Source organism: Hydra vulgaris, chromosome 10 (genome assembly GCF_038396675.1).
Source record: "Hydra vulgaris chromosome 10, alternate assembly HydraT2T_AEP".
Classification (NCBI taxonomy): Eukaryota; Metazoa; Cnidaria; class Hydrozoa; order Anthoathecata; family Hydridae; genus Hydra; species Hydra vulgaris.
In genome coordinates, this window is record NC_088929.1 from 13,468,568 (window position 1) to 13,495,641 (window position 27,074).

General features: G+C 27.6%; 1 protein-coding gene across 2 annotated transcripts in view; it reads left to right on the plus strand.

Annotated features, from left to right (window-relative positions):
* Positions 1–3,720: 3,720 nt before the first annotated feature.
* Positions 3,721–27,074, plus strand: part of LOC105845118 (uncharacterized) — a 52,886-nt gene continuing 29,532 nt past the window's right edge. For both annotated transcript variants that reach the window (XM_065807294.1, XM_065807295.1), the window contains exons 1-2: positions 3,721–3,930; positions 18,212–18,268. In XM_065807294.1, coding sequence (XP_065663366.1) covers positions 3,844–3,930; positions 18,212–18,268 — 144 coding nt within the window. In that variant the 5' untranslated portion in view covers positions 3,721–3,843. The remainder of the gene's footprint in view (positions 3,931–18,211; positions 18,269–27,074) is intronic.

Genomic DNA, 27,074 nt, shown 5'->3' on the forward strand with positions numbered 1-27,074 from the left:
AAAGATAGAATAGAAAATAATATTATTACTGAATCCGTTGATTTTAATTCCAAAAAATTAGATATTGTTTATGTTAATGAAGTATTAGATGTTCTTGGGCTTTCTCGAGATGAAAAAAACAAACTCGACAAAAAAAAATAATTACAAAACGACTATAAATATAAATATGTGTATGTTTAAACATATTGCTTTCTATAAGTAAGATTTTAACTTCAATAAGCTTTTAATCCAGGAATAAGTTGAATTATTTATACCATTATGCTTAATTTTTTTCTCAAAGAATGCAATGGTCAACTGTGTCAAATGCTTTAGACAAGTTTATAGATACTCCTAATGCATATTTACTTTTTTCAAAATCATCAGTCATTTGGTTGACTATCTCAATAATTGCATGCTCAGTTAAGTGATTTTTCTGAAATCCAAAATGTTTTGGGTAGAATAATTTGTTTTTGTAAAATATTCAAATAATGAAAGTAATGTTATAGATCGATACTTTGTAATGTCCGAATGATCATTGCATTGTAAATTAGGACTAATTTAGCTGTTTTAAGAGCATCAGGAAAAATACCAAACTTTAGTCAAAGCTTCATTATTATAAAATAGTGGTTTGATTAAGCTAGTTTTGTTAAAAATAACTATATTACTAGGTATTTCATCATGTTTAAGGGATTTTTTTTTTTTTTTAAAGAAGAATAGACTGTTTTTAATTCTTTATCGCTTAATTCATTATCATATAATATTTTGACATTGGAGGGTTTTAGGTAAATTTTAATAAATTGTTGAACTCTTTAGAGATTAAGTTTTGACTGAATATATCAGTGGGGAAGGCGGAATTTTCTCCTCCACCCCCTGCCTCAAACGTGAGAGTAACAACTTGACAAAATATTTTTTGTACTATATGCAACTAGACTAATATTAATCAATAAGTTTTTAAGTTTTGCAGTATAATCTTTCGGCGTTCAAAAATTATGACCATATAAAATTTGTGACCCACTCAAATTAAGGAGGGTGTGTGTGTAAACTTTATATGGTCATAATTTGCCAACACTAAAATATTTTACAATGAAATTTAAAATTTATCGATGAATGTAGTCTTGTTAAGAATAGTACAAGCTATATCAGTTGATGAAGGCAGCTTATATGATAATGCTAGATACTTGCCAAGCTTGGTTTTTTTTTTTTTTTTTTGTATTTATGTTTTTAGCCAAGTACTTATTATTGTTTCAATTTTCATATGACAAATAAATCGTTGCGTAGAAAGTTCTATATTATTCTAGCTAATGCCGAAAATATGCTTTTTGAAACCAGAATTTTGAAAATAGAAATATGATTGTTGTAATTGCTCGATACAAATAAAAACCTACTTTCATAGTTCCGTGAATAAAAGGGTTGGATCACGCTACAATGCTTACAATGCTAGAAAGATTCCTTAAAGTAAAAACATGTATACTAAAAGTAATGATCGATTTAAAAGAAGTTCTGAATATCTCCAAAGATGTAAATGCGATTATGAACGCCGTAACAATTTCTCTGCAACCGATTGAAAAACTTGGGAGAAATAATGCTACTCTACTTGACGCAGAAGGTGTAATGATATTCATCTTAGGTGATTTGGCGGAGAAAAATTTTTTTTATAGCTAACTGCTTCAATCTGTGCAGCAGAGAATTGAAGAACGCAGAAATGCCAATTTAATTGGACTAAAACAACCCAATTAGTTATAATCAGGAATCAAATATCAACTCCAAACTACTCTTACCGTCCAAACAGGCATTAAATGCAACCACCAAAAAAATGTATGCCAGGTTGTACATAGAGGATGCTAGCACTAGTTCATCAAATAATGAAATATTTGAAGTGAGCCGTGATAATGAAAGCATGGTTTCCGACCCGTCAATACCTCAACCTGTTGCTCCAAATTTATTAGAGAAAAGTATTTTGACGCTCGAACAAAAATTGGATGCGACTATTTGTAATGTCAAACAAGTAGAAAAAGCAGCTCTAGAAGACATTAGCAATTTAAAAAACGTCACAAGAAAAATCAAACTTTTTGAGGCAACTGGAAAACGTAGCGAAAGTTTAGAAAGAATATACTCCACATTAATGACCATCAAGCCAACATTAATTGAATCAGGAAGAGCTTTTCCTGCCGCGGGTCTATTTATGGGGAAAATTCGTTCACGATTAAGTGACAATTCGATTGATTGCTTATGTCTTTTAAAACAATATTTTATTTTAAATCGTAATATTGATTAGCGTGCTAAGATAAATATGTCAGAAACCGCTTGTTTTTTTATTAAAAATAATGCCGGGAAATCACGGGATAAATAAATTACACACCGGAAATCCCGGGATGCTAAACTTACGGGAAATGAGAAACCCTAGAATACACCATTTTACTAATTAAATGGCATTAGTAATGCACAACTTTAGGCATCAAAATAGTTTTGGGAAAATCTTCCTTTTATTCAAAAAGTTATCTTGTTTATTAAAATTGGTTTAAAGTTACCCCGGTTTACGGTAGCTTGAAAGCAGAAAACGCACAACAGACAAACACAACAAAAAAACGCAACTAAAACAAAGTAACAATTTGAAAACAACAAAATATTAAAAGTATTATAAATACAAACTTTAGGATTTCCTTTTTTTTTTTGTTTATTTTTTTATTTTTTTATTTATTCATTTTTTTCCTGTTATGTTTCTTTTTTCAAATTTACTTTAAAATCAACCTTATCCTTTCCTTTTAAACTCAATCCTTTCCTAGTTAGAGAGATCTCAGCTAATTAACAGAGGTCCCATTAAAGAAAAATATTGCGTTTTAAGAGAAAAGGTTTTTTTAAATAGATGTTTTTTTATAAATAGATGCTTTACAAATAAATGTCTTTTTATTCTATTAGGTTTTATTTTTTTATTATTTTACTTTAAAAATAAAAGTCTTTTTTTCTAATTGGTTTTATTTTTTTATTATTTCAGTGTTTACTGAGATATATGTTTTTAAACTTATTTATTACTAAGTTGCATGATCTTTTAACAGTTTTTTTTTTTTTGTGTGGATATTTTTATTTATTGTTTTTATTTTTAAAAACAAAACAATTTATCTGTTGATTCATACCGCTTCTCTCCACATTAGTTCCTTTATTCTGCCTCTCTTCTTATTTTTTCTATAGTATTTGGTCTATTTAAGCAATAAATATTAGAAAAAAAAAAGTCATAAAACTGCCTTAGTTTTTCAAAGAATTCTATGTTATACTTTTTTTCTATTGCAATACCCTTTTTCGGATCACTTTAACAAAAAAAGTTCTATTGTTTATAGATTATTGTTGAATCATATGAGCAAACTATATCGAAAAACAAAAAATACCTAGAATTAAAAAATCATGTGTACCCAAAAGCGACAACAAACAGATATAGTTTATATATTCAAATTGGTTTATATTCAATAAATTAAACTCTTGAAATACACGAAATAACTAACGATATTGTATATTGTTATTGTATATTGTATTAAGAATATTCTTTTTAATATAATTTCATGAAAAGGTTAAGAAAAAAGGAATGTTATAAACGCAGTTTTCTTAAGAAAATAAAATTGTTTCGAAGTTTCTGTTCTTACATAATACAATTGAAGTTCAAGTTTATAAACCTTTGTATGAGTTTATATACTTTTAAATTATTAATAAACTTCATTGAGTTTTTAATCAATAGATATAAGTTTACGATTTGTTAAAAAACGGAAGAAATAAATCACCATTGCTTGTGATGCTTTAATTTTGATTTTTGGAACACAAAAATGTGACATATATTAATTCAACCTTAGATATTGACTTTTTTTTAAAATATAAAAAATGGGTTATATATTACAAAAAATTTTTTATGTTAATGGTGCAGCCCCTCTGCCAATTGGAATATGTCTTATTGTATTTTTTCTTAACGTAAGTTTTTTCATGTTTATTACGTTTTTCTGTATGTAGATTTTTTTTTAATAGATAAGCATATATATATATATATATATATATATATATATATATATATATATATATATATATATATGTATATACACTTACTAATGTACTATTTAGTATAAAGCATTTACTGTTATAATTTTTTTTGTTACCGTAACAACTAAGTTTATACTTATTTTTACCTTTTCGTTTTAATGTTTTTTATTTATACAAAATTAAATCTAATACTTTAATATCAGCGTTTTTTATATTTATTTTATTTAAAGTTGTTTAATTATTTAAAGTAATATTTAAAATATCATTTTGTTTATATATATAATTATATATATATAAATATATATATATATATATATATATATATATATATATATATATATATATACATAAATATATTTATATATATATATATACATAAAGATGTATATACATATATATATATATATATATATATATATAATATATATATATATACATAAATATATTTATATATATATATACATAAAGATGTATATACATATATATATATATATATATATATATATATATATATATATATATATATATATATACATAAATATATTTATATATATATATACATAAAGATGTATATACATATATATATATATATATATATATATATATATATATATATATATATATTTATAGTATATATATAAATATTTAAATAAACAAAAAAATATTCTTATATAAAAAAACCAAATAAAAATATTCAAAAAGTGTACGAATAAATACACACTAAGTATATTGTTTATTAAATTGATATTTATTTTATATATTTTCAATTTTATTTGTAAATGATTTTTATAAGTTCTTTAACATCTGTTTTAAAAGAATGATTTGGATTTTGTTGAACAAGACAAAAAATAATTATTTTTTTAGACCTAGTGACAACATGTAAATCATTTCAAAACTTTTCTCTTTTATCACGTTTTTTACTGAGAATAAATTTTTTGTTTTTTTAAGTATAATACAATTTTGTTTTTGTATCAAAAACCTATTGTAATATTTATAACTTATTGTTATATTTATAACTTTTTGTTTAATTTATAAGCCTATAATGATATGCCTAATAGTATAATTATAATTTATATTAATATGCTTTGAAATCTCAAATTAAACGTGTATGAGCCACCGTATGGAAGTAAAAAATAAAGGTAAAAAATGAAAGTTAAAAGTATTCAACTCTTCACGGTTTAAAATTTAACACCTAAAAATCTCAATTTATTAATATATGTTATATATGCACTTGTTTATAAAGACAAAATATTCACATCATTTTATTAATTTTTATTTATCATCATTTATTAATTGGAAAAATTACATCTAAAGTATTCACAGTTAGGATTAAAAAAATATAGAAAATACTTTTGTATAAATAAATTTGTTCTAAACATACTTTCAAATGCAATTTATGATTGTCTTAAAGAATTAAACTCTCCTTTCATAAATATGCATAAGATAAAAAAAAAGGAGGAGTCACAAAATGTTTCCTCCTTCATCTATCCGATTCGCTTCTTTAGAAAAGTCTCTTTGAAATGTTTGGGATACAAATAAGGCTTATTAAAGTATCATAGCATTTACTGCCCTGCAAATAATCACCAATGTTTCACGCTTTACACTAGTACCCGTAGATGTTTGCCGCTCATCCTTTTTTTAGCAACTACATTTTGAAGTACTTAAACTATTGCTCTTCCTGTTTTGTTAGCATTTTAAATTTTGTTAGAATAAGACTAGAAACTTTACGATTTAAATTTGAACATTGTTGAGTTTATATTGTTAACGTTGTGCAAAACTTCATATCGATTGAAAAGTGAAATTTGTCTGATCAATGTACATTATGATTTCTGAATCTAGAAACACTGTTTTCGATTCAGAAATAAAATGAAATGAATGAACTCTTTATCAAGTTTTTTTTTAAACTATTTTTTAAATGAATGGTGTTATGCAACACCGTGTTAACGTGATAACATAAACAACTAATTAAGATAATTGATTTTATGCGTTGAATGTTTTGTAGCTATATATATATATATATATATATATATATATATATATATATATATATATATATATATATATATATATATATATATATATATATATATATGTATATATATATTTATATATATATATACATATATATATATATATATATATATATATATATATATATATATATATATATATATATATATATATATATATATATATGTATATATATATATATATATATATATATATATATATATATATATATATATATATATATATATATATATATATATATATATATATATATATTTATATTTATATATATATATGCATACAATGACGTGGGAAAAAAGTGCTAAGGCAGCCAAAATCCGAATTTGAAAATGGAAAAAACAGACATTTTTCGAAAGTGAGGAGGAAATATATATCTTCTCTTCTATTACTGATGAAAGTGATATTGTAATAAAAACTCTAAATCCAACTTGATTGGCTGGAAGGTGGAAATCTCTTTATGCAATTAATCAAGTTTTATAGGTCAAAAGAAAATATTTTTATTCAGCTTGAAATTTTGTTGCTTAACTGTAAAAAACATTAGATATTTTTTAAAAATTCCTTAAGGAGAGTTAACTATTGTTGCAGTATTATAAGTCTATTTTGTCGTCTTTTATTTAAAATATGTACATCATACATGGTAATAAATCAGTTAGGCGGTTTAAAATATTATAAACCGCTTAACTGATTTAATACTATGTATGATGTACATTTTTTTAAATAAAAGACGGCAAAATGGACTTATAATATTTTATATAAAAATCTAATTATTTAATTAAATTTTTATATAAAATATGACATAAGATATTTTATAAAAAAATCTAATTATTTAAATAGATTTTTTTATAAAAAAATCTAATTAAATAATTAGATTTTTTTATAAAAGATTTTTGTTTTAACTCATTTTTGAAAAACGCTGAATAACATATTTTAGTAAAAAAGTAATGCCATGTTAAATGATCCAGAAAAAATTAAATATTTAAATAACATGTTTTAGATTTTGTTATTTTTTAATCAATAAAGAGGACTTAACAAAATAAGAATTCCATGAAAATTTTAGCCTCTTACTTAAAAAAGTTACTGAAATATGGCCATATTAGATTTTTAGCAGATATCAGCCCTCTTTTGCCCATTCAGTACTTGGGCAGTTTGTTTAGAGCAGGGACGTGGTGGCACCTGAAAAGTAAGTACGAATTTACAGAAGAGGGGCCCGGTGAAGTATTTATAACGAGAGATAAATAAGCGATCAAGGAAAATTATATTTATACTAAAAAAAGTTTTATATAGATACAAAATATTACGTAACTCATTTGTATCAGCATAGTTTTTTATTATGTCTGAATGCGTCAAATTCCACATTTTCTTGTACTGTTTATCTTGAGTAGAACTGCAACGGAGGAGAATATAGCATCTAACATAGTCTTCTGCATTTAATTGTAATGGTGAGGAAAGAAGGCAAAGTTTTGTATCCTTCTCAGCAGCCTTTCTGATGATCTCCACAAAATCAACCATTTCAGTAGAGAGTTCATTTAAACTGATACCAATTTTGAATTTTTCAAGCACTGATTGAATTTCTTCTGGTGAATTAGAATTTTAAAAATTATGAAACTTATGACTGATATCTTCACTCATATTGAAAATAATTACTGATCATAGTGAAAATTATGACTGATATCTTCATTCATATTCTTCAATAAAAAGGTGTCTAAGCTTACTAAAATTTTCCGTTGCGAAGAAAATTTGTCAACAAAAACTGCAATTGCTGAATCTACTGCAGTATAAAACACTTCTGCTAGCCACTGATCTTTAGCCTGAGTAAGCCGCTCATCTTCTGTTTCACCGAAGTCCAGTCGTTTCTTTCTGAGAGTTCTTTTCTTAACAAATGTTTGCTGTTCAAACTGAGCTTCAGTTGCAATTTTGACAGCATATAAAATAGCATTTTGGCCAGCACTGTCCCTTAGAACTTGAAGCTTTTCCAGTGGTACATCGACAGACATTATATATCCTTGAAAAATTTTATTTAGGGACCCAAGATAGTAAAAATTTCTTTGAAGAGACTCTCAAATAGAAGATAGTAAAAATTTCTTTGTATGGCACTCAAACGAACATTGTGGGTAGCAGCCAGTTTAAGAGACAGATTCACATCCTCAAGAAGATATTTGCACTTCTTAAATATATTATTTCGTTTCCTTGAGTTTCTGTAATGAAAAGTCTTTAATTTCTGCACATCACCAGGCTTGTTTTCTGTTACAAAAAGATTAACAGAAACAGCAAAAGATTTTGCACAAGCTTTCATAACCAGATTTGTTCAATGAGATCCACAATAAATATACTATTGCCATGGGAGAACACTGCTTCAAATGTGTTACAACTCCTTTGTTTATTACTTGCATATTGCTCGCACCATCATAAGGCATACCCACACACTTTTGAATATCTACGTTATTTAATTTGAGTTCAGATTTTTTTTACTTATTCCTTTACCAGCAGTTGTGTCTCTTTCAACCATTGAAATCAGATGTTCTTTTACAACGGCCTCTTCTGCAGCAAGCGTGACATAACGTAATACAATAGAAGTTTACTCACAGAGTGTAATATTAGTGGTGCCATCAGCTGAGAGTGAAAAGAATACTGAATTATTTACCTCTACTGAAATATCCTTTTTGACCATCTGAGTCATAGTATGAATTAGCTTGTTTTGTGTATAATAAGAAAGAAACGCAATTCTAGCACCACTTCCAGCAGATTGTTTTTGAGTACTGCGAATATTTGAAAGTTTTTCATTCAGCACCTCATCATACTGACTGAGTAAATTTAACAAATTTAGAAATTTACCCGCACCACAATGAAAGACTTCACTTTTTTCAGAGTCATAGTAAAAGTTGGCTTCCTCATTTCCACGTAAAGAAATACTCTCTACAATTAAATACCGAATAGCATCAATAACTTGTATTAGGTATTGATGTAGTTTCTCCACTTCTTTACGTTTTTTATTCAGATGTCTCATGGTTTCAATATTTAATATTTTCTCAATTGTGGAGTCTGATAATGCATGAACCATAGCTTCAGCAGCATTACGATGGTTTTTCTGGGTGCAATGCTTTGTTATGATGTGACTTAAGTTTGACCAATTATCAAACCATCACGTAAAGAACTTGTGTCCTCTCTTGACCCAAAGCATAAACAAACAATGCAAAAAATGTTGTCTAGTGATAGAGCCAAGACCTTTTCTGCACAACTTGAATGTCTTTAACTTAAACTGATTCAGTGTAATACTTAGATATCCTCGAATGATTTAGGAGTTGATTAGGCCCTAATAAAATAAATTGCTTTTTTATCAATCATCTTTTCATTTTTCAGCTCTAGAAATTTAGCTGGATCATTTTCATTGACATTTACAAAGTTGCCTGATTGTTTCTGAATAATCTTTTCTGCTAGAGTTAGGTCTGCCGCTGCAGTTACAGGCACTTCATAATTACCCATTTCTACAGTCACTCTCTCAATTTCAGTAACGTTTCGGTTTCTGAATGTTTCCGAATATTGTAGTTTTGCTCCTTTGTCTGCTGCAATTATGACATCTTGATTATTTTTTTGTTTCTTGTACAGATGATTGGTCACTAATTTCTGTTATTGGCTCTGTTTCAATAATAGGCTTACTTGTGATAATCACAATAGATGTTAATGTTAATTCTGCATTCTCTGTTACTGTAAAAGATGTCCCAGCTTTTCTCTGTATTTGTGGCACTTGCACTGACACGAGACCTGCCGTTAACTTTGATTGTTTTGGATCATTGCGAGCTGCTTTTAATTCATATCGTCGTTTTTGAGCTTTTTTTTCTGCACCAGATTTGTATTTCCATGTTGCCTCTTTCTTTTTTTTCCCTTCATTTCACCTGTAACATAAATAAATATAAAGTTAAAAATACGTCCTATGATGAAACCAGGGAATTGATTTCTTTCGTTTGAGATTACTATCGGTCAATGGAATTTATAAATAGTAGTACTATTTACAAAATCCATGGACCGATAGGGAGTGGAATGGAGCATATTGAGTAGTAGTAAATGAAAGTAATAACAAAAATTCATTAAACACAAAATTTTATTTATCAAACATATATTAAGCATATTTATCATTGCAAAGCAAATAAATTCATGCATTTTATACATTTATTTTTTTGAACTTTTCCATAACAATTTTCTCTTTTTTCTGTTGATGGAATGGTTAATTTCATCAGATAAAGAGGAGGCATCGTTTAATCGTTCGTCACAACAATGCTTGTTTTTGGTATTCTTTTCGTTTAGCAATACGTCTGCCTCTATCTTCTTCTGTTTCAGCAGCCCTTGCCTTAACAAATCGTTCTCTTCATTTTTTTAGCCTAGATGCTCGTTGTTCAGCTGATTTATTTGCTCTAGCTCGAAATTTCCGTTCTCTTTTTCGAGCAAGACAAGCTAATCGATCAACTTTAGTTTCTAGCTTTCTTTTTAATATTTCTTCTTTATATTTCTTTAGCTTTATACTTCTTTATACTTCTTTAGCTTTCTTCTTTATATTTCTACGTTGATAAGATATTTTTTTTTACTTATTTGCTTAAAAACTTTATTTATTATTTTTAATTGCTATTTATAAGTAAATTATTAAAGCATTACTTACTTTTTTACAGTATAAAATCTATCAATTTCAGGTCAACAACGTTTTTCGTTGTTATTATTCAACAGCGATTTTATTTATTTACGCTAGACAAAGTTTTTTGTTTTTTTGTTTGTTTTCATTACTTTTCTTAACGATTTCTTTTATTTACGCTAAAATAAAGTTTAGCGTATTTCTTTTATCATTACCGCTGACCTAATGTTTGCTTTGTGAGAACACTAAACAAACAAACAAACCGACGTGAAAGCAAGTTAAATAAAATGTTGTAAAAAATGCCCTCATAGAAACTTATAGAACTTAAATAAATTTTTTCTCTTTGTGGATTGGGGACCCAGTTTCTTTTTGGGCGCCCAGTTTCCTGAGCTAGAATCAGGGCCCAGTACAAATCCTCGTACCCTCGTACTGGGCCACCACGTCCCTGATTTAGAGATTCTAAGTCAGATAAAAATATTCGTTTTCTTTTTTACTAAAATATTTGTACCTAGCTATTTTATGAAATGAGAAACCCATAAATCAGACACAGCATATCATTAAAGTTTTTATTGCTTATTAAATTTTATTGTATCAATTTAAATAATTTTATATAAATATTTAAATACCCTATTTTAATGCTCAAGAAACATCAAGTGGTTTAAAAGTTAAAAATGTAAAAAAATAAAAAATTGTCTCATTTTATATTATATTATTTTTCATAAAGTAAAGAAGTTTTCACATGCAAATGTACCTATATGCAAAGTTCACTAACCCAAAAGCATAAACTTATGTTTTCATTTTACATACTTTATTATTTTCCTTCCTTTAGTAACTGAAATATATAAAAAAACTATATTGAGATTATTCAGTATTAATAAATATGAATAAAATTAATACTAAGATAAACATAAACCAAAAATAAATGCTAAAAGTGGCAAGGTTGAAGCACATGTTTGGACACTATTCGAGTGAATAAACTAGAAACCAACACTAATCTACTTTAAATAGCCAGAAAAAGACCGTGCACAAATTTTACAATAACATCTTACTTATTGTCAGATTCATGTATAATACCAATCCAATGAGACGTGTCATATTTAAGCAGAATAAATTCACCAATTTTTAATGTATTATTGTTAATTTGTTGCTTAGGTTGAGTTCTTTAAATTAAAAAAAAATCAAAAACAGCTATTTTTATCACCTGTTTGATTAAAACTAATGACATCTAAAGATTCTGGGTTAAATTGATGATAGCTCCAAAGTTAAGGAACCGTCCAATATTGCTGGAAACAATTTTTGTCTGACTGTCATTATTTCTTTTTTAATCTTGAGAAAAATAATCCCTTAAATATTGTCAGTGTAGAAGCCAAAAATTTCATTACAATACAATATTTGGTCATTAATGGGCCTTTGTAGGCTTGCATTTGCAGTTATTTTGCATTGCTACCAACACCATCATACGGTGGCTCACAATAACTTGTTACAAAAAATGTCCACCATGCTTCATTTCAAAACCATCTTTATGGAGAAAAATGTTAAGTTTTTTTTTGCTTTTATACTATGCATCAGAGCGGTCTAAAAAGACATAAAGAATCTTAGAAATGATTTCATTGTGATCAGGGGCAGATTCAAACTGTCTATAATGATAGAGGCGGGAGAGAGTAATTTTCAATTTTTGATTTGGTGGATCCTGACCATCTATTAAAATGGGTTCAGACCCCTATTTCAGGCAAGCTCACAAATAGTAATACATTTTTAGCAAATATTTCTCTGAATACCAATCTTATACTATATAACTATGAAATGACGTAATATATATATATATATATATATATATATATATATATATAAATATATATATATATATATATATATAAATATATATATATATCAATGCAAAGCAAATAAATTCATGCATTTTATACACGAACGGACGGACGTCCATAAGACGTCTTATGGACGACTAAATGAAACGGCACTCGTCCCTCCATTTTGGACATCTATAGACCTTCACAGACGTCTTAAATTAGACGAACGGAAGTTTATTTTGGACGTCCAATAGACGACTAAATAAAATGGCATTCGTCCGTCCATTTTGGACGTCTATAAACATCCATGGACGTCTGAAATATTTTTAAAAATATGTCTAACTAGATAGAGTTTTTTCTTATCGATAGAAACAGTTTTTCTTTTTGTTGATCTAAACTTTGAATCCATTATACTATATAAATGCCAAATCAAATAATACCACTTAGATTTGAGTTTTAACAATTTTAAATTGTTATGGGCACCAGGAAATGCCAAAAAGGGCAAAGACACTTTTGTGTACAAGAAGAGTTGTGAAAACAGCATCTTTAAAAAATGGAAATTACATTTATTTTGGCATAAAACAAGACATTGAAAATATATTGCAAGTTCAAGACTTCAACTCCACTAAAATTAATCTTATATGTAATGTAGATGGTCTACCACTCTTTGAATCCAGTGCCTACCAAGTTTGGCCTATACTTTGTCAATTTGAATATTTTAAACCGTTTGTTGTTGGATTGTATGGCGGTGAAATAAAGCCGTGTGCTTCTGAACTATTTGCAGATTTTGCAGAAGAGTTAAAAACTTGTAAACATAGTATACATTTTTTGGAAATGTTGTTAATGGGAAAGTTTTTAGGATAGACCAGTTTAATTTAAAATTATTATTTTTTTCTTTTAGTTGCCAAATATATTAAGACAGCATAGTCTCTTTTGAGTATTTTTTATGTTTAAAAGATTGTTTGTGATTGGCATAACGTTTTTTCCATATGCCCTTGGTTAAGCCAATATAATGTTTATCAGGGTTGTTTTGCGAGGAAACAATGCATTTGTAAATAACATTTTTTGATAAGCATTTGCCATTCATAGGGCAGTCAAATTTTTGCTTGCAGTTACAATTTTCAGTGTTTTTTTCTTTGAGAAATTCATTTTTATTAATCAATGCAAAATTATGGCCTTTTATAATTCTTTCAATGTTTTTTGTATATATGCTATAGCTTACTTTAATTGTAACTGCAAGCAAAAACTTGACTGCCCAATGAATGGCAAATGCTTATCAAAAAATATTATTTACAAATGTGGCAACTAAAAGAAAAAAATATTAATTTTAAATTAAACTGGTCTATCCTAAAAACTGCGCCTGCCTATAACAACATTTTCAAAAAATGTATATATATATATATATATATATATATATATATATATATATATATATATATATATATATATATATATATATATATATATATATATATATATATATATTCCGCCGTTTCGCGCAGAGCACATGTTGTTTTGTATATCTAACGCCTCTCTAATTTTTCTTTCAAACTTTTTATTTTATAAATTTAAAGTTCTTTTTTTTTCCCAAATAGAATTTTCTTTGAAAAAGGAAATGTAAAATCACATTCTCGCGGAATCTTTTCTACAATTCCATGAAAATAATGCAATTAAAATGGCTTTGACAAAAAAATCCTGCACTTAATCTAAAATCATTTTTAAAATACGTTGACGATAGTCATGCAAGAATTCCTAACATCAAACAAGCAAAACAGTTCAAAGATATTTTAAATCAACAACATCCTGCAATACAATACACAATTGAAGTTGAAAACGAAACAAAAACGCTTAACTTTCTTGATATAACCATTACAAATAACACGCTAGGAAAATATGAGTACAAAGTATATCGAAAAGAGGCAATCACTAACATTCAAATTAAACCGCATTCAAATCACGATCCAAATATTTTAACAGCTATATTTAAAGGTTTTCTCCACAGAGCTTACTCCATATGTAGTAAACATCATTTGCAAAACGAAATAAATTTTTTAATTGACATGTTTATTGAAAATGGGTATTATGAAAAGCTATTGAGGAATATTACACACCAATTCCATCAAAAAAGACAAAATAAAAACAAAATTCCATCAGAATGCAACAATCTTCCTGTAGTGTCTTTACCTTGGGTACCAGGCCTTTCACCAAAACTTCGAAAAATATTCCGGAAAGCAGGGTACAGAGCAGTATTTAAATCAAACCCAAATTTAAGATCTTTATTAACATCAAAAAACAAAACAAAACTACCAAGTAACAGCCAACCTGGAACGTATATAATAAAATGCAACTGCTCCAAAGTTTACATAGGTGAAACAAAAATGCAGGTAAGTACGCGGATGCATCAACATCAGAAGAGCATTAATGAAAACAAGCCTAATCAATCTGCATTAGCATTTCATAAAACCTTTTGCAAAGAAAATATTATTTGGGAAAAAACAAGAACGTTAAAGGTAGAAAATAAAAAGTTTGAAAGAAAAATTAGAGAGGCGTTAGAAATACAAAACAACATGTGCCCTTCGCGAAACGGCGGAATTAACCTTGATGAAGGCCAATATGTCAAAACTATGTTTTGGACGCCATTTTTAAAATTTAAAAATCAAAAGAAGCCATTCAACCGCTAACGTCAATAGTAACAATTTTATATAAACTATAACGATTAAAAATTATTGTAATATTTTAAAAGCTGATGATGCTGGTATCTATAACCCAGCGAAAATTTCTTATATAATAATATTATTTGTATTGAGAGAAACTGTATTTCTTGATGTTTTAAAATAATATATAATATACTCTCATACAAGATGTCATCTTTCAAATATATATATATATATATTTATATATATATATATATATATATATATATATATATATATATATATATACATATATATATATATATATATATATATATATATATATATGACAATATATATATATATATATATATATATATATATATATATATATATATATATATATATATATATATATATATATATTGTTATCCCAATTTTCTGTTATAAAGTTCGCATCTTATAAATTTAATAAATTTTATATTGTTTTTATAGAGCCTGTCTGACAGACTTCCTTATTTTTCAAACTGTAGCGTTGCAGAAAAAATGACAATTTTCTCTTTAACCTTAGCTATCTAGCTTGGCATTCTGCAACATGTCGTCATCATCATTATCATCATCATCATCATCATCATCATCATCATCATCATCATCATCATCATCATCATCATCATCATCATCATCATCATCATCATCATCATCATCATCATCATCATCATCATCATCATCATCATCATCATCATTATCATCATCATCATCATCATCATCATCATCATCATCATCATCATCATCATCATCATCATCATCATCATCATCATCATCACCATCACCACCATCACATCATTGTCTTTTGAAGATATTTAGTTTTTAAAGAAACATACAGTTCTTTAAAATTATATAAAATCAGGCCCTTTTGCATGTGTTATTTCGCTACTTTATAGTATCATGTACCCAAGGAACAAAAGCAGTTATTCAGCTTGTTGGATCAATTTTGATTGTTGTGGCAAGCATTTTTTAACATAATTATTTTTTTAACTGTAGTAAAGCTCTAAATTCTTATTTCAAGAGGAAACCCGAAAATAAAATTCTAACCCAATTTTGAAAAGAATACTGAATTTTATTATAAATTTCATCATTAATATATAAAAAACCAGGAGAAAAAGTTACCGCAAAGTTTTCTGCATCAAGTTGCATTTTCATCTTTTAGAGACTATCCTCGGTGGTTTAAAAAGATTTTACCTACTAGCTCAGCCGATTCGCTAACCCGAGAACCCACAATTTCTCTTGGAGGAGATTAAAATTAAAGTTCAAAATCTCATATTTTCTGTGAATTTAAAAAATTTAAAAACTAGAATGTTTAAGCCATACATATAAATCTGTTAAAACTAAATTTTTTAATTTTACTGTTAAATTATATCGCCTAAATGTGGTCTAGCTCCCCACTGTATGGGGCATCATTAATGAAGAAAGTAAAAAAGTTAAATAGTAAAAATCATTAAAAGCGTTTCAATTTACAATATTCTATGGTAAATATCAAGGTTTCTAATAATAAATATTATCAGTTTTCATAAGAAAATGTAGGTGAACAAGAAAAACTAACTAATTTAGGAACAGAATGCTTTTAGGATAATAAGAAAAATGACAATATTGGTAGTTAAGTTAAACATACATTGTTAAATGTAGGTAATGAAACATATGTTGATCTGATTATGAGCCATGCAAATACAATTCAAAAATATGATAGAAATGATTCGAAAAATTAATAAAATATTTTTTCTGCCACTGAAGAAAAATGATACTATCGACTGATAGAAAAAAACGATGGGGGAATTATGTAAGGAGTCTTTATTAATTTTTGAGATTTAACCTGTTGCAGTAGCCTACTACCAATGTTGAATAATTTTTATAAAGTAAGAAGTGGTATGCAAAAATAGTTAAATAGATATAGAGTCTACTATTACAAAAATATATTGACTTGTTATCAAATATAACATCAACTTGTGTTGCAATATGTGAAAAAGTTAAAGAATGATTATCGTCAATATGAAAATTAAATTAAAAGTTAAAAACATCAAACAAAAAAAGCTCTAATTTGTATTTTTAGATTATAGAAAAGAGATAATCAGAAAAATGGGAAAGATGTTAAAATAAAATAGTGAAATCATTTATGCTAAAAATAGTAAAACTGATTTGATTATTGTCAAATCAGTTTTACTATTTTGAGTACTATTGTATTGTATTGTATTTTTATTCTCTTTTTTTACAGCTAACTTATTTACTGCTAACTTATCACTCTTGGTTCCATTCTTTACTTCTCTAAATCTTTTATTTATCCTTGTATATAGAATACTGTTATTATAATCAAGCTGGTTCTTCTATTGAAGCCTTTTCTCTTTTAGACAAAGTTCAAAATTGTAGATTGTTAATCCTGCTTTAGCTACCAAGTTTAACCTCTGTCCTTATAAGTCTCTTTTCTACAAATATCCTTTTGAATTGTAGTAGTAGAAAATAGTAGTAGAAAAAGGCTGCAACAGATTTTCTCTGTATAACAAAAAGGTTTTATTATGTATTCTATTGTGTTCACGGAGGCAACCAGGCTAGCGAAATTGTTCTTGACATTTAAAAGACTTTTGATAAAGTCTGAAATGCTGGTTTTCTCCATAAGTTTGATGTTCATATATTGTATCTGGAAAAAATTATAAAAATACTGAATCATTCCTTTTGGATTGCATTATTTAAAGTTGTTCTTGATGGAAAAGATTCTCCTTCATTTTCAGTATTTTCTAGAGTACCACAAGGTCCCATCTTCTTGCTTTGAAATTAGGCTACTAATTAGATAATGCCTCATATTGTGCTCACTATTAATTCTACTTTTATAAATTTCTTTTATGTCCATTTCTAGAATACTGTTGTCTGCAATAAGTTTGGTTCCTCTAATGATGGTCTTTTTTTTTTGCACAAGATTCAAAAAATATATCATAAATCAAGGTTTCTAGTTGCTAATGATGATCCTCTTCCCGATTGCCACAAGATTGCATCTCCCTATCCAATCTATAAATATTACTACAAATATAAATATTACTAATGCTCAAGTTTTTAGTTATTACTTTAATTTCTATATTTAGCTTTTCAATGGAATGGCAATGTCAAACCTATCTTCATATTTACCACAACTTGTAAAAGTAAGAAGTTTGTTTTTTTATTAAAAAGTTGTTTTTTGTATAGTGAGCGCAGTTATAAATATGCCATACAAATAATATATATATATATATATATATATATATATATATATATATATATATATATATATATATATATATATATATATATATATATATATATATATATATATATATATGTATGTGTGTACATATATATATATATATATATATATATATATATATATATATATATATATATATATATATATATATATATATATATATATATATATATATATTTATATATATATATATATATATATATTTATATATATATATTTAATGCAAAAATGATTTTAATAATTGTAAACTATTTTTAAATTATTTTTTTAAATAGTTTTATTTTTTTATTTATTATGCCAATGAAAATGTTGATATTGATTGTTTGTTTAATATATTTTGAATTAAAATAATATTTTTTTTAATATTTTAACAAATTCACAAATTTTTTTAAATTTATGTTTTACAAAAGAGATATTTAAAATATGATGTCTATTCTAAAAAATCAAAATGTTATTTTTTAGAATAGACATCATATTTTAAATATCTCTTTATCATGAGTAGAGTACATAGTTGTATCATCAGCAATTATTGGTAAGATTATCAGAATTGATTTTGATAAGATTTTGTAACTGCAACTATTAGCCATCTTTTCTTTATTCAAACTGACATAGAAATACTTGTTTAAAAAAAGTTTATAATATACAAATGAAGTTACCAAGTTTAAACATTGAACTCATCTAAGTGAGTTCATTTTTTACCATTTTTTAGGGTGGTAGCTGTAAAGAATAACTGAATTAATTATGTTGGCTCAAAAGAGTTATAATCAAGTCTATAACAAAATACATAAAGTATATATAGTATAATATAAAACGTATATGTACACATAAATATATTGGTAATAAAATATATGTATATGTATATCACATTAACATAACATTCACCCTTTTCTTAAAAGTGTTCAGGTGTATTTATAAGTTGAGTTTTCCTGGTGCTTGAGAATTTTGTAAAGATCTATGAGGTAAAATGTTAGTTTGCTCTATAGGATTCAGACTGTTTTCTAGTTCCTTTTCAGAGATTAAAAGAATTTCATTGCTACCATTAGGGGTTAGGGGATAGTTATTGATGGCTGTTACTTCTAAATTGTTGTTTGATGTTTGTATTATAGGACTTGTTCCAATGGGAGCCAGCTGTTTAGTAGACACTGCAGCACATGCAGTGTCTACTAAACAGCTGGCTCATGTCCACTAGGAAATCTCACATAAGCATAATGAGGATTTGCTTCAATAAGCTGATCTTCGTTTACTAAATCTTCATATTTACTTTCCATCGCATTTCTTTTGTACAGGTCATGGGTTGACAAGCCATGAAGGAATTGAGGACCCAGATGATGATCTTTGTTGAAAATCGAAAAGACGTTCATGTGGACTACAATTAATAGAAGTACATAATAGAGATCTTGTAGTATGAAGTGCATCAGATAGCAAATAATGCATGATATAGGCAGATTTTGAGATTTCATAGTGAGTAAAATTGACTTTCAAATAATTCCATTGTATCGTTCAACTTACCCATTTTGGTTCGAGTTGTAAGGGGTTGTTCTGCTAGTTGCAATACCTTTTGATAAGAATCAGTGCTTTAATTCGAAAGATATTAATGAGGATTCGCAATCAGAATGAACATAATAATGCATACCAAAAATGGAAAAAAACCCAGCTAAACAGTTTATTGTTGTCTGAGTTGTCATATCTTTCGCAGGATAAGCAAGGGGAAACTAGAGCATTTGTCTTCAATTGTTAGCATATATTGTTCAGGGGTTGAAGAAAGTAATCGACCTTTGAAGTTAATAGATATATGTTCGAATGGCTGAGTTGCTTTAATTAGGTGCACATCATTTGGGCGATAGTACTTGGGTTTTATTTTTTTACTTATTCTACAATCTTTACATATTTGTTTTACATCTTAGATAGAAAGGTATGGTCAGTTGGGAGTATTGATTTGAATTTTGTTGGGCCACATCTAGAGATCTAGCTTGGTTAAAGGCTGATGAAAGGTCTAATGTCTTGTTTTCTAGTAATTGTTGGCATATAATGTTGGAAAGTAAGCCATTTATAAATGCATCACAAATCATTTCAGATTTATATTGCTGAGTACTTACAGCAGTGAACTTACAGTCCTTAGATAAATTTTTAAGTTAATTTAGGATTTGATCTATCGATTCACTCGGTTTCTGTTGGCTGTCGGTTCGGTGTTGACAAAATGTGTCTGGCAAATATTTTATTCTTTGGTTTTATTTAAATAGAGTCGAGAATACTTGTTACTGGTTCTAACTCATCACACTCTGATATGGATTCACAGACTTTCAATATGGTTTCAATAAGGTTCAATATGGTTTATTAGGAAAATAAGATTAGTGGAGTTATCATCAACTGTACTTACAAAATTGTATATGTTCTTAATCAATGATTGCATGTTTTTGCTGCATCTGGTGAGTTCAGATCTATACAAGGTCTATCAGGTTTCATGAGTTGCTCCATCTTTCTTTTATTTCATGGTAATATTATAGCTCTTTTGATTGTAAAGAAAAACCAAATTAACTATGTTATTTTGTTATAGACTAGTATAATTACAGCTCTTTTGAGCCAACATAACTAATTTGATATAAATTTCATATACATATAACTCCTACCAATATATTTCAAAGAAAATTTGATAGTTTTAGTGTATATAAAGAACATACAAACGTTATAAAGCTTGCTTTAAAAGGGTGCGTAACCGGTTTTAAATATGGCAAACTTAATATGAATAGTTATCATTTTAAATTTTGCTTTAAATTAAATAGTCTTAGTTATATGACTTAAAGTAGATGTTATCAGAAGAAAATTTAAAAGACATTAATTTGGTTATTAGACAAAATTATTAAACTTGAAAATAAAAATGCGAAAATGGTTGCATATAGAAAACATTTACAAAAAAGCCAAAAAGTTAGCCACTCAAAAATAAATAGGATAATAAAGGAAAATAGTTGTAATCATTATCATTAGTATTTATATTTTGGAAATTTAATAAGTTTAAATAATCAAAAGTTGTAAGCTAGAGAAAATTACTATAGATAAATGAAATGTATTGAAAAAAGGTTTATTGAATGAAACTTATTGATCAAAGGGATTGAATCAAGTAAGCAGAAAGGATTGAATCAAATAAGCAGAAAGGATTGAATCAAATAAGCAGAAAGGATTGAATCAAATAAGCAGAAAGGATTGAATCAAATAAGCAGAAAGAATTGAATCAAATAAGCATAAAGGCAAAAGAAACAAAAAAATATCAAGTATAAAAAAAATTTTTCCTCATTATTTTAGAGTATTTGCTTGTTGACTAAAATTATTTATTTGTTATCTAAGAGTATTTACTTGTTATTTGAGAGAGTTTGTTGATCTTTTTTTTTTTTCCTTTTTTTTTTCTTATTAACTTTTGTGGTAATTAAATGTTTAGTATTTTTTATTTTGGGTTATTATTAGTATAAAATTATCCAGTATACTAAGTTTAGATTCACTTATTATTATTACTTCTATATATATTGATATAATATTAGTGTGTGTTCTTGTATTAATTATTATTATTATTTTTCTGTCACTGCTTTTTTTATTTTGTTATTATGATTATCCACTTAATTATCATCAACTTAATTGTTAATAATATGTACTATGTGTAATAGCTATTGAATTTATCTTTTAAAACTTACTATTATTTTACTATAGTTTACAAACTATATTTTGTCCAATTCAAGATTCCAGTTTTTTTACTACCTTGCATCCAATTTTAATTTTCTGATTTACTCACTCCTATTAACTTGTTATGCCAGACTCTTCTGATTGATACGGTTTTAACTGTTTATCTAGAAATATGCCATTTGGCTCTCTTTCTGACTTAGATTATCAAAAATAATCTACGATTTCTAGATGATAGATCTAAGATGTTCTAATCTTAGACCAACATTATCAAATAAGAATGCTATTTTAATATCATCTTGACTCTACATATGATCAAAGAAATACAATTTTTGATCTTATTTATTTACACAGTTCAATTAGTTGTAAATACTATAGATACATTACAGATTTCAATAAAAAAATAACTCAAATAATCTTTCTACTAATCTCAACATTGCTTTCATATTTTATTGCCATTTCACATTGATGATCTCTGCAGTTTTATTAGCACTCTTAATGCATTACCTGTGGCAATAGTTATTACTGAACCCAATTTATATGTAAAGAATACAAACATAACAAATATATCTATAAATGGTTTTAACATTAGGCATTCACTAGTATTTATTAAACTCCACTATTAGATAAGCTAAATAGTAAAAAAAAGTATTCTCCCCTTGGGAGATTTTAATATGGATCTTCTAAGATATATTGAATCAAATCTTATTTCTATTTACCTTGACTTACTAAACTCTTTTCCTTTACACTCTTCTATAATTTTATTTACACGCATTGCAGCTAAATCGCAGGTCTAAGATTAAGCTGTTTATCAATTAGTGTCTATACTTATTGATAACATATTTATAAATTTCCATTCACCTGACCAAATCTCTGGCAATCTCACTATATCAATACCTGATCATAAAGCGATATTGTTTTGCATTTCTTGAAAAATTAATTACCCAAAAAAATCTTCCAGACTATGCTTCAAGAACTTTGACAAAACTGCATTAATTGCTAACACCTACTGGGATTTCTTTATTAAAAAAGATAATAATATAAATCAGTTCAGCAATTTTCTTTAAAAAAATATTTGAAGAAATCTTAGACCAGCATACTTCATACAAAAAATTAACAAAGCAGCAAATCAAACTTAATGCAAAACCATGAATCACAAGTGGTATACTTTGATCTACTTCCATTAAAAACAGACTCTATAAAAAATATGCAAAATGTAACAAAATTAGTACTAAAAATAAATTGTTTAAAAAAATTAAAGTTTATAGAAATAGAATCAGCAATCTATTAAAACTTAGTAAAAAATCTTATTACATAGCCTTTTTTAGTAAAAAACATAAACAATATTAAGAATAATTGCTAACTCGTTTTTTATTGATCCTGTCAAATGAAATATCTAATTTCAATAAAACCACTCTAAGAACTGGCAAAAGCTTTGGTCCTTATAGCCTTCCTACATTCCTTCTTAAATTTATTCCAGATTTTATTTTGAAGTCCTTCAGTATTACTATGAATAACTCATTTAAAAATCGTTCATTCTCAGATGCTTTCAAAGTTGCTAAAGTTACAACAATATTTAAAAAAAGATCTACAGTGAATATATCAATAACCTGACACATCTTCATTCTTTTTAACTTAAGCTAACCTTTTGAAAAAGCTATGCATAAGAGGCTCTATGCATTCTTGAATAAATGTAAATGTCCTTGATAAATGCCTTTAATAAATGTCTTTAATAAATGCCTTGAATAATTGTAAATGCCTTAATAAACACCAGTATAGATTTTGCACTAACCTCACCACAATTCACTCAATAATGTAATCACTGAGTAAATTAAAAAAGCTCTTGATGATAGAAACTTGGTATATGGTTTCTTTTTCGATCTAAAAAAAAATTTTAATACAGTTGATCACTCTATCCTACTCTAAAAACAAGAAAATAATGGAATCCTGCTTAGACTCTTCTACAGCTTGTGGTCCAGACAACATACCTGTTATAGTCTTGCAAAAGCGTTCTCCAGAGCTGTTGTCTATACCTTCAAAATTATTTAACAAATGCTCATCAGAGTCTGCTGCTGAAAGCAGTATCTATTATCTCTATTTTCAAAAATCTCCCAAGAGACCTCACATTTAAAGTGGCATTGTTCGTGTGACGATATTACCATTTGCTGTTGTCTTGATTAGAAGCCAACACTCTCTGATTGCTTGGAAAGGACATTTGAGCTTTAAAAGGATCTCACTTTTGCAACAACATGAAGCTCTCAGGAGCTAGTGAACTTTAATCCAGACAGGTGAACTAATCCAAACTTTATTCCAACTCAATTTTTTCTGTTAATTGTTATCGCAACAATCTAGATCTTTCAATGCTTATAAACGGTAATGTACTTGATGAGTCATCTACCCTTCATCTTCTATGATTAACTCTTACTTCTGATCTTTCTTGAAAACCATATATCAAATCTATTTTAAAGTTAGCATCTGCTGAGGTTGCATCTCTTTATTGTGCTTGCCACTTTTCTACTTTAGATTTTATTCTTTATCTCTATAAATCTCAAACTCGTCCATATATGGAATATTGATGCCATATCTGGAACAGATCTTTGAATAATGCCCTTTTTCTTTAAGACAAGGTGCAAAAACTTATTGTAAACATAGTTGGGCATGCTATTTCAGCTAACCTTGAACTATTGTCACATTGTCATAATATTGCTTTTTTTTCTCTCTTTTTTATAAATACTATAATGGGCGCTACTTCTACTTAGCGCCTCTTGTGCCATCTACTAAAATTCACTCGCGTGGTACATCATTCAATTAAGTCTCATCCTTTTACTGTTATTTGGAATTCGCTTCTTTCATCTTGCTTTCCTAATTCATATAACTTGCAATCTTTCAAGTCGTCTGTCAATTGTTATCTTGCTATATAAACTTCATCTTTTCTGATCCAGTAACTTCTAACTCTAATATTGGTTGCTTGCAACCTTGTTGGAAGTGAAGTTGTTTAGAAAGAAAAAATAATGATCAGAGGAATTCCACTTAAATTGTTTACTTTCTATCTTAACAACATGTCACAGTTTTTTTCCATTAATGACTTAAAATCTTCAATTATTTACATTATTTCTTTCAATATTTTCAATATTTTTATTCAAATAAAATTTTCGAATTGTGCCCTTCAAGGCTCAGTATTAGAACCTCTACTTTTTCTTTTTTACATTAATGATCTCAATAACTTAATCAATTTTGCAGCTGTTGCTTATGATACTAGCTTGCTCAGTATCAACAAATCTTTAATAAAAAATAACAAACACATTAACAACAAATTTGTCTATCTAGCCCAGTGGCTTTGATTAAATAAACATTCTCATAACTGCAGCTCAAACTGAACTGGTAATATTCAAATCAAATAAATCAAAAAAATTTAAATTTTAGATTAAGAAAGAAAAAACTCAAAATTTCAATTCTGCTATCTCAATCAAATATCTTGGAGTTAAAACTGACTCTAACCTTTCGTTTTTATCCCCTCTTAAAATCTTAGCCTCAAAATTAAGCAGATAAAGTTGAATGCTGGCTTAAGTTTGCCATTATGTCAATCTGGAAACTTTTTGACTCTCATATACAAATGCTTGTGAAATATACAAATGCTTATACATATACATATACAAATGCTTGTGAAATACATATACAAATGCTTGTGAAAGTTTTTTCTCGTAACCAACAAATCAATAAACAGATAAATTAAATCAATAAACGATAATCTTTTCTCCTAACTAAAACTCTGCTATTTACAAATTTTTCCTCAATATATATACTCTATGCTTTTCCTAAAATGTCCTTCAAAACACCGTCATAAATCACCGCAAAAACATATTTACAATTATTATTGGTAAAAACTATTAAAGCTATTAAATCTCTAATGTCATTAAATGTTCTAGAACTTTCCAGAATTACACTCCTCCTTAATCCTTACGGATCATCCCAATAGCAATCAAAGTATTTCGAAGGCATGCGCCGTTTCCGACCACTCCGTCGCAAAAGCATGTCGATTTCTTGGGGTCTATCTTCAGCTTCGACATTTTCCTCGTTCGTCTCTAATACATCTTTAACTTGCTCTCCTTGATTTTTAGCGTTCTCTAGACCAGTTTCAGTATTCATCTCTATTTCCACATCAGGGATAATGCAGGACTGAGTATCATTTCGAGGTCTAACGTGTTTCACATGACGTGGAATGCCGTTCACTTCTACGATTTGTTTCGACGCACTCCGAGTTATCGTAGCTGGTTGCCACTTTGTATAGCACCTCGCATTTGGTGGTTTCAGCCAGACTTTATCGCCGATTCGAAACCTCTTGTTCGTGACATTTTGCGCAGGAAGATTCTCTTTTCCCAATCCTTTCACACCAATGGTATAACTGTATATTTTATCCATCGGACTTGCACCATTTTTGTCGGCTGAGACATTGTACCAATATAGTGCTTCCGGTATCGACATTTTCGATCGTTCTGCTATTCTCTTGATCGTACGGTGGTTTCTTTCTACAACTCCATTTCCTTCAGGATAATAAGCGGCTCTAAATCTAATTTGTACTCCCCAACTATCAAGGAAACTCCTTATCTCTTTAGTTTTAAATGTCGGCTCATTGTCAGTCAATATTTCAGACGGTGCTCCACGTTCACAAAAAATAAGACGGAGTATTCGGACTATGGCGAGACTTCTGTATGAGCTTGATAATTGTCGCCACAACGCGTATTTTGAAGGTCCGCAATCAATTAGACTCAAAAACTTGTCAGTGCCATAATGCGTGATGTCCATGGCCAATCTCTCCCAGTTTCCTTCAACATCCAATTTCCCTTTTTCCCACCGTATTGGCGCTGGATCTATTGACTGACATGGTTCGCAACTTTTTATCACATTTCGAACATCGTTTTCAGTAGCAGTCGGAATTGCTTTACGAACAAAGTTTAACGTTCGATTCACTCCGAAATGTCCAGTTTTTTGGTGTATATCGGAAATAGCTTTAGCCTTCGTAGCTACGATTCCCATACAAC